General features: G+C 42.1%; 1 protein-coding gene across 5 annotated transcripts in view; it reads right to left on the bottom strand.

Annotated features, from left to right (window-relative positions):
• The window catches only part of GPLD1 (glycosylphosphatidylinositol specific phospholipase D1), a 52,092-nt gene extending 44,225 nt beyond the window's left edge, over window positions 1-7,867 (bottom strand). For 4 of the 5 annotated variants that reach the window (XM_043908390.1, XM_043908392.1, XM_043908388.1 and 1 more), the window contains exons 1-2: window positions 7,204-7,373; window positions 4,627-4,682 (exon numbers count right to left, since the gene is read on the bottom strand). In XM_043908390.1, the coding sequence (XP_043764325.1) occupies window positions 4,627-4,682; window positions 7,204-7,324 (177 nt within the window). In that variant the 5' untranslated portion in view covers window positions 7,325-7,373. Of the gene's footprint in view, window positions 1-4,626; window positions 4,683-7,203; window positions 7,374-7,754 lie in introns of those variants that run through there. The other variant, XM_043908389.1, reaches the window with a different exon arrangement.
• Between the last annotated feature and the right edge of the window lie 6,019 nt (window positions 7,868-13,886).

The raw sequence follows: 13,886 nt of genomic DNA, 5'->3' as shown, positions 1-13,886 counted from the left end.
AGAGGAACCTGCAAGGCAGCTCTTCCTCACATGGGGCTGCCCCGAGGGCCCAATATGTCCCCTCCGGAGCCGCCAGGACGAGAAAGGAACCTGCAAGGCAGCTCTTCCCCTCGAGGTATGTCCCTTTCTTCCTTCTGTCTTACTGTTGTTGGGCTTTCTATTAATTTTTGGAAATGATAATATATAGTAATAAGGCCTCGCTGGAAAAGTCCAAGCCTTTTTGGAAATGCTCAAGATTGCTCTGGCTCAAGACACGACCATAAACATCAAGCCATAAAAGAAAAGGCCACAGGTATAGTTGGCTGCTTGCTTAAAAGATTATAATGTTCTAGAATAGAAAAGAGTAGAAGTATTTAGATTTAGAAGTAGATATACTGCTTTAGTTTACTTGCTCCTTGGTTGAAAGGGTTTTCACTATTGCTGTTTCTCTGGTGCTATTTGTTGTTTCCCTTTCTTTAAACAACATGGGATATTATGGGTATTTTTGTAAAATTAGAAAAAGGGGTATATAGGATTTTAATAGAAGACTTATATTAACCAGCTTTACTGCCATTATCTTACTATTAATAGAGGTGTTTTGCTGCTTTAGAGGTGTTTTTGCTGTTTAATAGTTAATCGTTGTAAATTGAGATTTTGTGGTTTCAGGTAAAGAAAATATCAGGTTTTTCTCATGGTACTATTTTCAGAAATGTCAAACATGTTACTGTGACACTTCCCATGTGTTGTTTTATTGTCCAAAGAATTTACACTATACCTGAGATTTGTGGAACATTGTTTTTGTTAGAGTGAGAATGTTAGGCCATTGAGGCAAGATTATGTACGGGACATTTAAGTATAAACCCTGTAATCAGAAACGTTCTAGGTGAATGCTTAGGGGAAAAACATGGGCAAAAAAATATTGACGGAAGCACAAACCAATATCTGATGTAATATGTGGTGACCTAAGGGGGAGGTAACATTCATTCTATAAAAACTGAGCTATCCTAAAAATTTTTAAAAAGCTACATCTCTTCTACGCAACCGTCTGTGTGTGTGTGTGTGTGTGTGTCTGTCTTCTTCCTCACCGACGCCACTCATCCCTTGGGTACTCCTGGTCCTGCCAGGGCTGGACCTTGGCACTTACCCAGTAATGGCCCCAAAGCACAGAGGAGAGGGGTTGGCAATCTGGACATACCAAAGAGAAGTTGTCAAGGGCTTTCTCCAAGTGAAAAGGAGAACGCTGTAGACTTAATAAGGAAAGAAATATTCTAGCTATGAAATTGTGGAGGAAAAGGAAATTTGTGCTAGGATTGCTGCAGCACCTCTAACTGCAAAAGTTATAGCCACAGTATACAATTAAGTGCTTGGATAAAATGGAAAAGACAATGAACTTGTTCAGTAAATTATTTTGATAGGAAGGCCATAGTTACATAATTTTTATTACATATATTGTTATAATTGTTCTATTTTTAGTCACTGTTGTTTCTCTAACTGTGCCTAATTCATAAATTAAGCTTTATCATAAGTATGTACATATGTGTAGGAAAATACTGTATATATGAAGTACTTTTCCAGTACTTTTCCAGTGGTCATGTATGGATGTGAGAGTTGGACTATAAAGAAAGCTGAGCACCAAAGAATTGATGCTTTTGAACTGTGGTGTTGTAGAAGACTCTTGAGAGTCTCTTGGACTGCAAGGAGATCCAACCAGTCCATCCTAAAGGAGATCAGTCCTGGGTGTTCTTTGGAAGGACTGATGCTGAAGCTGAAACTCCAATACTTTGGCCACCTGATGCGAAGAGCTGACTCCTTTGAAAAGACCCTGATGCTGGGAAAGATTGAGGGCAGGAGAAGAAGGGGATGAGAGAGGATGAGATGGTTGGATGGCATCACCGACTCAATGGACATGAGTTTGGGTAAACTCTGGGAGTTGGTGATGGACAGGGAGGCCTGGCGTGCTGCGATTCATGGGGTTGCAAGGAGTCAGACACGACTGAGCGGCCCAACTGAACTGAACTGTCCACAGTTGCAGGCATCCACTGAGGGTCTTGGGACATATCCCCTGAGGGTCAAGGGAATTACTGTACACAAGGGTGCCTTGAAGGGTAATGACAACCACTTCAGCAATTAACTCTCATTTGGCTCAGGGGAAAATCAATATGCATACATTGGCTCAGAAGGCAAATAGGATAAGTTATCAACAATTGGGGGAATTAGGTAAAAGTCATACAGAAAGTATTTGTCTAATTTTTTTCAACTTCTCTATCAATTTTAAATTATTTCAAAATAAAAAGTTAACATAGGGAACTGGTTAAATAAATTATGGTACAGAGAATTATGTAATTATTAAAAATTATTCTAAAGACTTCTATTGATATGGACATGAAACAAATATATGATCTCTCTGATATAGTAAATGACGAAAAAGGCAAGTTTACAAAATAACGTAACTTTAAAATTTTTTTACGATGAGTTTCTATTAGTTCCATGATCAGAAAAGACCAAACCTATTCTATGGGCAGTGAGGGAGGAGCAGAGCAAAGAAAAGAGAGCAACCAACCAAACACCATTGTTCTGATTTCCTAGTTAATACACCACATTTATTTATTTATCTAATAAATTATTATATATTTATCTATTTATTCTTGTAGAAGGACTAAAATCAGGGCAATAATGACCACCAAACTCTGGGAGATTGTGAAAGACAGGGAAGCCCGCTGCAGTCCATGGGGTCATAAAGAGTCAGACACAACTTAGCGACTGAACAGCAACAAGAAAATTACCACCAATGTGAGTTACGTTCTTGCAGTTCTTATACATTATTAAACTGATTTTCTCAGCTGTATGCATTAGTTTCTTATTAACTTGATTATAGTAAGTTAGAAGTGAAAGACGCTCAGTCGTGTCCAACTCTTTGCAACCCCATGGACTTTTCCAGGTCTGGGTTGGGAAGATCCCCTGGAGATGGGAAAGGCTACCCACTCCAGTCTTCTGGCCTGGAGAATTCCATGGACTGTATAGTCCATGGGGTGGCAAAGAGTCGGACACAATTGAGCAACTTTCACTTTCTTAATACTGGAGTGGGTTGCCTTTCCCTTCTCCAGGGGATCTTCCCAACCCAGGGATCAGACCCAGGTCTCCCGCATTGCGAGTGGATTCTTTATCAGCTGAGTCACAAGGGAAGCCCAAGAATACTGGAGTGGGTAGCCAGCCTATCCCTTCGCTACAGGATCTTCCTGACCCAGGAATTGAACCACGGTCTCCTGCATTGCAGGTAGATTCTTTACCAACTAAGCTATCAGGGAAGCCACGGTGAGTTAAAGTCATTACAAATGCAGTCACCTCTGGATGGATCAGCAAAAGAGAATCCCAGAACCAACAGAACCCAGACCCTAAATGCGCAGGGCTTGCTGAGCACCGCCAGCCTGTGGGATCCGTCTAGCATCCTTGGGGTAGCCTCCCTCTGGATCTTTTCACCAAACTGGACCAATGAGTCCAGCACTCACCAGAGAGCAGGTTTTAGTACAGAGAAAGAGGAACTCCAAAGATTCCCACATACAAAGTTACATATCTTCATTCTTTGAAACAGATCCTCAATCTTTGAAGAAAGATTTTCTGATAACATGAAAAAAGCTAACATAATCTCTGTCTTCATGAGTTAAAAGGGGGAGATGCACTCAAGGCACTCAGGGCACTCAAGCTATTTCCAGTGACATCATTGTACAGGTTAGGATCAGTGCTGAGGGGAAGGATGTGTGTCCATTTAACATGTTTTAACTTAGTGATACAAGCTTGGATACCTCTACTAGAAAAGCACCCTGGGCACACTCAGGATTGATTGCTCACACCATGAATTAGGCAGATTCTTATTTCTCCTCTTTCCTACCAACTTTCTATCAGGGTCAATGAAGATGACAAATATAAACACTGTTTTTTTCCCTAGAGGGCCTGTCAAATTGGTGAGTAAGGAAGTTGAAACTAATGACTAAAAGCAGTTTATGAACAATGCTAGATTTCAGTTATTGTATCAATCCTACTTTCCACATTGGATTATCAACACTCACTGGTAAATAATTTGATCCAATTCTGAAGTCATAGAGAATTTAACCACTCCTCTCAAAGGTAATATTTAAGAATCTTTGTCACACAGTTTTATTTAACTATAGAATTAGAAATAGTGTATAGTGCCAGAATGGTTTCAACTAGTTTGAAGATGCATAAAGGTGAGCCATCAGCTAGTCATACCAAGAATACAGTAGGCAGAAAAATAATAATCTCAAAGCATACTTCTCAATAAATACTTCTTCCTATGATTATACAATTTTTATGTAACACAGAGAGATAAGAAGTGGGAAAAAAATGGCTTAAGTATAACCTTTCTTTACAAAAAGAAATAAGGTGTACTCTCAAAAAGTGCTTTCCAATATTTTTCAAACAATAATTTACATAAAATATTTCATTATTATATATATTCAAGTAGTGCTAAAGTATATATACATTTTAACCCCAAATATTAATATTTTATAAAGACATAAAAATGACATATTTTTTATTGAAATTAGGTATTTCAATATCTGTTAGGACCTTTGTCACCTATAAGGGAAAGCTAATGTCCAAGGAATAAAAGAAAAAAATCAAACTTCTTACCTCTTTGTAATTAATACTCCCATCCTGAAGGTGGAGAAACTCCAGAGCTCTGTGCCCTGTAATAAATAAATATATAAATGAATTAACTCCAACTATAACTGAAAACAGAACTACCTGAAGATCAATTTAAAAGGAAAATATATAATTTTGTGCCTGTAACTGTCAAGGAAGTGGGAAGTGAAAATTCAATTTGTACTAGTAATTTTCATTAGCCAATAATTAGATTCAAACAATATTGTTACAATACAAATCAAAATTACAGTTTCTGCTTAACTAGCTCTTATGACCTTGGGTAAGTTACATTACCTCTCCAGGCCTGTTTCCTCCTATGTAAAATTAAGTAAATAACATCCACCTTATAGGTTTGGTAAGAGAATCACACACACACAAAAAAAGGCTAAGTGATGAGCTCATGACTGATACATGACAAAAACAGAAGTTATATTTTGCTTCAACAACCCACTGGGGTAGACAAACCAAGTTTATCTGTACAATACAGGGTCTAAACCATGGACTGAATCAATGACCCATAAATGTTTTCTTCATCATTGGACTACTTTAGAAGGAGAAAACAAAGTCTCAAAAAGCCACGTGCTCCACCCACACACCCACGCCCATAAGATATGCACACCCACACCCTCAATCTTCTTAGTATCAATAACAGGAACACTCCTTGTGAAGACATAGTCAAAGGTGACACCTTATTTCTATTGGAAATCACATCCAACGTTTTAATTCGTACAACAAAAATCTAGCCACTACCATGTTATAAGCATTTATATCATAAAGAGGCAAGGTCGTAGCTGACACAAATAGCAGGTATACAAGATTATAGAGGTTTACAAACTGAAACCACTGAAGGAGGCCAATTCTAATTAACTCATAAAAATGTCACCCATCCACACAGGCCTTATATAAGAAGTGAAAACAAGAATCAGGATATTTATGAAATCATGTAAGTTACTGGCAAATAATTATTGAAGTTTTAATCTCTTTTTGTATAAGAATCCTCACAATCTGTGCAGATTTGGAATTGCCTTCAATTATGTCCACATAAACATATTATATTTTACATTTAACATATATTAACATATTAATCATTAGGACTCTTGTTTGGCACCTACTGAAGAAATGGAAGCAACAATCTGATTTTTAAAAATTTTAAGATTTCATCTGTCTTGCTAATTTTTTACTCTAAAGATTAAAAAGTTGAATATTCCCACTTATATTTGTTCCTCTTTGGCCCACTGCTAGAGTTTTTAGCAGTTTCAGTTTCACAGAACTTAGATGTGCAAGATAATTTAGAATTCATCAAGAAGTTCAGCCCCCTCATTTTGCAAAAGAGAAAGTGAGTTGCCCAGAGTCACTCATGTAGTTTATAGCAGAGCTGGTATTAAAATCTACACCTAATTCCCTTTTCCACTGTCTTGTGACTCTAACATCTAACATTTTCGATGTTAAATGACTCTAACACTTTAGCATAGATGTTTCATGAAAGAACCCTGGACCAGCTGTTAGGATATGTAACTCTAGACTAGGTCACTAACAAGTTAGCTGTGAAAACTCTCTGTGATCCATTTCCTCTATTGTAAAATAAAGGAACTATACTCAGTGATCTCCAGTATTCCTTCAAATCATAATTCTGTGATCACACAGTTCTTGTCCAGCAGAGCTCAATATTCTGTTTTGCACTGATAAATTTTCATATTTTTTTTTAAATTGGGGGATAATTGCTTTACAATGCTGTGTTAATTTCTCCTGTACAACATGAGTCAGCCATAAGTATGCATATACCCCTTCCTCTTAAGCCTCCTTACCAAGCATCCCAAATTTTCATTTTTCATTCATAATCTTGTTCTGCTTTGAATCTTCTAGAGGTAGCATAACTAAAACATTGCTACTGTTTTTATCTAAAGAGTAAAAAAACATTACGAATACATTTCATCCAAGAACCAACCTTTTGTGCTACCATCTACCTTTATCCAGATCACTCAGCCTTTGCCCCGCCCCGAGCTCATAGGCATCGGCTTATTGTATCCCTGGGCTCCCCAAATCCTGCCATCATTCTGGGCATCTCTAATACCAGGGACTGCTCAAATTTCCCCACTTCCTTGCCCTCCCTGAAGCCAACCATCTCTAAAGCTGTTTGACTCAGGGGACCCAGTCCCGTGGCTATATGTGGTCCTTTATGTATACTTGGAAACGTAGAAACAAAAATAGATTCCTCACTCCTCCCACACTACACCCACTTTTCTCTTCTCCCATTCTATCAGTTCTTCTGCTTCATGGGATCACCCCCCACCCCCACCCCCCCAAGTTTATCCAGTTCCTATTTCCCCATGCAGAGAAACAGCCCGAGACCCAGTGACCAAAGCACCTTCCTCCCCTCCATGGACTTCACTCTGATAGTCCCCAACCCTGGACGACTCCAGCCTGGGCTTTCCCCTCTTCACTGCCGCATGGTTCAGGGCAGCAGGGGAACTCGTTGTCAACACAAGGGATCAATTCTAAATCTCCTCCGTAACATTTCTGACAGATACACTGTCCTTCATACCATGACAAGAGGCTGGCACTTACCTATTTCTATGTGCGTCGAAACGCCACATGGTGAGCTTCTAGGGCAGAGGAAGCCCAGCAGCATCAGCAGTCCTGACCAGAATCTGAAAACAGACATGTTCTCATTACTCCCCGCTCCCATGGTGACGAGCAATGCTCTGAGCTGCGGCAGCACAGAGTCTAGAAGCCTGGCCCAGACCAGCTGCTCTCCCTCTAACCAGGTCACTGACACGGGAAACCCTGCCTCATTTCAAAATAATATCATTTCCCAGTGAAGTCAACTGTTTAACTACTGTTTAACTTCACCAGGACAGCAAACAAACTCCACCTGGGAGAGGAAAGGAAAAAAATAAGGATAAACTGAAATCTCAATGCCTCCTGTTAGGAGCATTCCCACCTTCTGACTCTGGTTTCTCCTGGATTTCTTTTTAATATGACATTTGGATGGAGATGCAAGCAAAGTTGTCTCCAAATATTCTTTGCTTTCTTTAAAAAAAAAAAAAAGATATTGACAACCTTTATCTTTAAAAGATATTGATTGTATTGACAATCCATATATTGGACCACCTCACCTCACAAGAGTCGATTTCTCTTGCATCTTTCCACACATACATCTGGTTGTCCTGCTTCCTCGGCCTCTGCAGCCACAAGTGCTGGGAAAGCTTTTATGATGATCAGTTGGAACCGGCTTCTCTTTCAGTATTTGGCAACAGATAATGACACTTGTATGGGATTACACAATAGCAACTACTCCTGGTCTCTTTCTCCCCGGCTGTTCTTAAAGCGCTTATCCAGAACCTGCTGCCTGGTCAGATTCCTGCAAGCAAAGATGCTGGTAACACTTTCAGCGGGGGAGAGGGGAGTGTGAGTGGGGAGAGACAGATTTCAGATCAAGAAAGAAGGATTCAGAAAATGAGAGGTTCAGAATACACCTGACATACAAGTATGCAATCTATTGCACTTAATCCAGGGGAGAACTTAGGTGTAACTCTTTGTAGAAATGATGGTGATCTTAAAGCTCGAATGACGCATAACATTAGAAGCAGGAAAGTTGATTTTGAAAGAGAGGGAGGACACAGCGACCATTCTCAGGTTAGCCAAATGGAAGAGAAGAAGAAAAGATGGGATGATCTGAGACCCTCAGGCATCTGCCAAGTTTCCTTTGCTCCTGCAAAGCCCCCAAAGAAAGCAATGCTAACAGTTCTTCCCCAACCCGGACAGCATGAGGCCCCGCTGCTCCTGACTGTAGGTCAGAGGCCATAAACTGAGTGTTTTGTTTGGCAAATGGACTGTTTTATAAACTTAGGCCAATTTTTTTTTTTTTTTTTTTAAACAGGAAAAATCTGCATAGGAGTCTAGATTTCTGGGAATTCACTGCTGGTCCACTGCCTAGGACTCTGTGCTCTCACTAGCTGAGAGCCCTGGGTTCGATTCCTGGTGCGGGAACTAAGATCCCCAAAGCTGTGCAGCACAACCCTTAAAACACAAACAACAAAACCTGATTTCTAGCTGTTTTTAAAAAACAAAGAACTGGCTTCATGAACTGATGCCCCCATATGCGAGGACCACCAGCTGGAGCCCCATCCACCTGGCAGGTCTATGTCTCCAGCCAGAGGTACCCTCCCCACGTTCCCCCGTCCCCACCAGCCACACGATGCGTGCAGCCTGCCGGGCCCTTCTGGCCACCAGAGGCCGTGGAGTTTGCCCCCTTCTCACTCCGGGTTTTCTAAAGCCTGCATGTAAGAGGGTGGTGATTACAATTTAGGGCTCTGGTAAGCCCAGAAGAACTTTCCCTGGTGGCTCAGATGGTAAAGAATCTGCCTGCAGTGCAGGAGACCCAGGTTCGATCCCTGGCTCAGGAAGATCCCCTGGAGGAGGAAATGGCAACCCACTCCAGGGTTCTTGCCTGGAAAATTGCATGGACAGAGGAGCCTGGCGGGCTATAGTCCATGGGGTTGAAAAGAGTTGGACATGACTGACCAACTTCGCTTCACAAGCCCAGAAGACCCAGGAGTATTCAGTGAACGACAAGGTAAGAAGGCTGCAAAGGGTCAACAGGGAAGATAATGGGATCTAATGAAATTTAATAAAACAAACCCAACCACAAAGCTCCAGAGAAAGAAACAGGTTCAGGGATCCGTAACTAAGCAATACTAATCCCGAGTTTCTCATTACATATAATTTTTGTGTTTACGGTTCAGAATGACTTAATTTTATGTATGCAATAGAACAAGAGGTAATTACTTTCTTAGGCAGTCTAGTGTGATGGTTATGAGATAGGGCCTTTACAGGACAATAGTGCTTGAGATTTTGTGAAGTCTGTATTACCTTCGTAACTATGAAAACAAAGATACAACTTTTAAAGGAAAGTTAAAATATAGCTTGCAATATTAAAAAAACTATCTGACAAATGTGTATGGAATTATTTTTCTTTCCACCCCCTGCCCTCTTTCCTAATACATGAACACACCTGGCCAGCTCTGGAAGGCATCAGGGCAGCCTAGAAGCAAGATGGGAGCCAGGAGGGAATCATTTCCGCTCTGAAAGGGAGTTTGCAAAGAGCACAGAATAGTGGGGGAGTCAGGCAAGGGACAAGGTGAATTTCCTAGGCCCTAGGCACTTTTGCCTTGGTGGCAGCCTCCTCTTTCATAAAAATAAACATTTTCCTTAAAGAAAAAAAATCACATTTTATATCTGCATTGCTATCAAGGTTAATATATTAATACTTAAAAGTAAAATCTTATTTTTTTAATTCTGACTTTATAAGAAGGGAAACGTTTTTGTGTTCCCATAAAAACACTATGGGCCCTAGGCAGAGTGGGCACCGTTTGAAATAGAACCCTGGAAACATAAGAGTAATTTCTGATCGAGAGAAGCAACACAGCCGACTTCATTATTCTGGGCATTACTTGCTCAACAAAACAGATTTCCCCAAACCTCAGAAATCAACCATCCGTAGAGCTCCCTCTGCAGGCAGGAGATGGAAACACACCAGTTCCCCAGTCCAGAACTGATACCCAGTTCAGCTCGGTTGTGTCCCACTCTTTGCAACTCCATGGATTGCAGCACACCAGGCTTCCCTGTCCATCACCAACTCTCGGAGCCTACTCAAACTTAGCACTGCCTCTCACCCAAAATTCCTTCAACAGAATACATGAAAGATTAAACTCTGAAAGTGCAAGTAGCTCAGTTGTGCCCAACTTTTTGCAACCCCGTGGGCTCTAGCCCGCCAGACTCCTCTGTCCATGAAATTTTCCAGGCCAGAATACTGGAGTGGGTAGCCATTCCCTTCTCCAGGGGATCTTCCCAACCCAGGGACTGAACCAAGGTCTCCCTCATGATAGATGGATATTTTACCATCTGAGCCATCAGGGAACCCAATGCTATTCCCGTTTCTGCCAAATGTGACTCAAGACTGAATGACGCTGACTCAGCAACCAAAGTCAAAATATAAAGTACAACCTCAGCCTTTCGCAAAAAAAAAAAAAAAAAACCACCTAGAAAAAGTTGAAGAGCCCACACTGTTAGGGAAACTAAATAGTCTTGTTTAGTTTCAGAGACAAAACAGGGCTGGCTTCTGACCTTGCTTCTAACCAGCCTGGACACTACATTGACTCTGGGTGCAAGATTTGATAGATAAGCCCCATACATCAGATAGGGGACCTACCTTGAGACTGCTGAACCCCTGGAGGGGATCAGGCCAAACAAGCCCCAGGCGTAACAAAATTCCAAGTTTTACCGGACAAAACAAACAGCCTTAACATGAAATCAGAGCTGCAATTTGCTCACAGATTGATGATGGAATCAGTTTATGTCCTGGGATTATAAACAGGAGCCCTGAACTGTGAAAATAAAAAGAAATTTAATGAAATTAAGACACTTGCTCCTTGGAAGAAAAGTTATGACAAACCTAGACAGTGTATTAAAAAGAAGAGACATTTCCAACAAAGGTCTGAATAGTCAAAGATATGGTTTTTCCAGGAGTCATGTATGGATGTGAGAGTTGGACCAAAAAGAAGGCTGATCACTGAAGAATTGATGCCTTGAAACTGTGGTGTTGGAGAAGATTCTTGAGAGTCCCATGGACAGCAAGGAGATCAAATCAGTCAATCCTAAAGAAAATCAGCCTTGAATATTCATTGGAAAGAGTGATGCTAAAGCTCCAATACCTTGGCCACCTGATACAAACAATCAATTCATTGGAAAAGACCCTGATGCTGGGAAAGCTTGAAGGCAGGAGGAGAAGGGGATCACAGAGGATGAGATGCTTGGATAGCATCACCGACTCGATGGACATGAGTTTGAGCAAGCTCTAGGAGATGGTGAAGAACAGGGAAGACTGGCAGTTTGCAGTCCATGCGGTTGCAAAGAGTCAGGTATGACTGAGCAACTGAACAACTACTGAACTGTAATTTTCACCCACAGAGCAGACTCATTTCCTGGGACATCTTCCCAATTGGGACTCCAGATGAGCTGTGTCATGGGACTTCCCAGGGCTAAGTCTGGATGCTGATCAAAACCCAATTTGGTGATGTATCCTCTTGCTGTTTCTATTTCTTTTTTAAATGTTAGTATATTGAAAGTAAGCTGGATAATTTTCTAATAAATATTGGTATTATTTGTTTGTCTATAACAAGTGGCTTAATTTGTTAACAAATCCTCTGAACCTGAGACAGAAGTGAAAACTTTCTGTGAAACGCCACAGGCTCTACCAAAGCCAAAAAGAACCTCTCCTCTTAGTAGAAATACAGGAGTTTTTTGGGACTAGTGATTCTAAATCAACTCTGAGAGTTAGGCTTCATTTGAACCCAGAGACTCTGAGTATAGGCCTGCTATTTATATCCTCATCAAAGTTGAGGCTTCCTTGCTACTTCCGGAGTTTTAGGCAAAGTCTAACTCTGATCATACCTTGGTTGCCTGATTTTGACAAAAGGGTCCTGTAGACTCACTGGTGGCCTAACTTTTGTCAACTACAAACTGACACTTGCCAAGAGCATTTGGACTTCCCTGGAGGCTCAGACGGTAAAGTGTCTGCCTACAATGCGGGAGACCCGGGTTCAATCCCTGGGTCGGGAAGATTTCCTGGAGAAGGAATGGCAACCGGTACTCTTGCCTGGAAAATCCCACGGACAGAGGAGCCTAGTAGAATACAGTTCATGGGGTCGCAAAGAGTCGGACGTGACTGAGCGACTTCACTTCAAGAGCATTGTCAGCGACCGAACCACAAGGGCATTTGCCACCTGCCTCTGAGGAGACTGAACCCCCTGGCGCTACAGCTGTTGAGCTTCAACACTCCCTGAGGGAATTCAGGGTGGAGTGAGGCACTCTGTGCTCCAGGGAATCTGGTGGGACAGGTCTTTAGATAGTTGGATATTTTCAGGAACTGATTTCATGATTCCAATACTTGCATCTCCTCATATCTAGAAAGGCACTGATAGTACTAAATCTTTTCATGCTGACATCAGAGCCTCCTGACAAGCAGAAAAGTGAAAGTCAAAGTCGCTCAGTTGTATCCAACTCTTTGTGACCCACTGGACTGTAGTCCATGGATTCTCCAGGCCAGAATAGTGGACTGTGTAGCCTTTCCCTTCTCCAGGAGATCTTCCCAACCCAGGGATTGAACCCAGCTTCCCTGATGGCTCAGGCAGTAAAGCGTCTGCCTGCAATGCAGGAGACCTGGGTTCCATCCCTGGGTTGGGAAGATCCCCTGGAGAAGGCAATAGCAACTCACTCCAGTACTCTTGCCTGGAAAGTCCCATGGACGGAGGAGCCTGGTAGGCTACAGACCATGGTGTCGCAAAGTCAGACACGACTAAGTAACTTCACTCATGCACTGCAGGCGGATTCTTTACCAGCTGAGCCACAAGGTAAGCCGGACTAGCAGAAAACCTTTTGTAAAATGAGTGTTTAATTGTATTGAACTCCCACCTTCACCAAAATCTTATATAATGACTTCCCCCCACTGCCTCTTTGGAGCAGTCTCTCAGAACTATCTGAGGTGCTGCCTCTCAGGCTGCAGCCCTCATTTTGCCCCAAATAAAACTTAACTAGAAACTCTCAAATTGTGCATTTTTTTTAGTGGACACTTTAATCTCACTAGTTGTTTGACCCAGATCAGCTAGCATGGATTTTAACACTGAGCTGAATTTAAGGTAGCAACCGTACCGAGCCTTATACCTTCTCTCACAACAAACCTATGGGGCAGGTTATTCCATCCCGCAAAGCAGCGGACCCAGGTTAAAGGGATTTTCCTCTCCAAAGGAGCTTATATCAAGGGCATCCCTGCTCCCGGTTAACGCAGAAATAGACAAGCATCCAGGCAGCAGAACGCTGGGCCACACTGCACCCTCTCCGAGAACACTTGCCCCAAATTCTAAATGCACAGGAGCTACGACGGTGAATCATCCTGATCACGTCCTAAGAAACTGGGGCTGACATCTGCACATCCATGGACCAAGCACTAATTCCAGCGGCGGGGAAAGCTGGTTGAGGGATTGGTGGTGAGAGGGAGCGGCGGAGGGGACTAAGGAATAGTTACAAAGCTGACGTGGGTCCGCAGGCGCCTCTACCAGCGAGCTTTCCCATTCCCATCCGCGATCCTTCCCAGGTCGCGCAGGAAGCCAAGCCTGCCGGCGCTCTCGGTCAGTCAAGGTCTAGAGTTCGCGGCTGTGCCGCGCAAAGGGCGCGGGAAGAGGGCGCTGCTC

This window comes from Cervus elaphus, chromosome 7, assembly GCF_910594005.1.
Source record: "Cervus elaphus chromosome 7, mCerEla1.1, whole genome shotgun sequence".
NCBI lineage: Eukaryota > Metazoa > Chordata > Mammalia > Artiodactyla > Cervidae > Cervus > Cervus elaphus.
The sequence above is the reverse complement of the archived record's forward strand: the minus strand, read 5'-3'. Positions and strand labels throughout refer to the sequence as shown.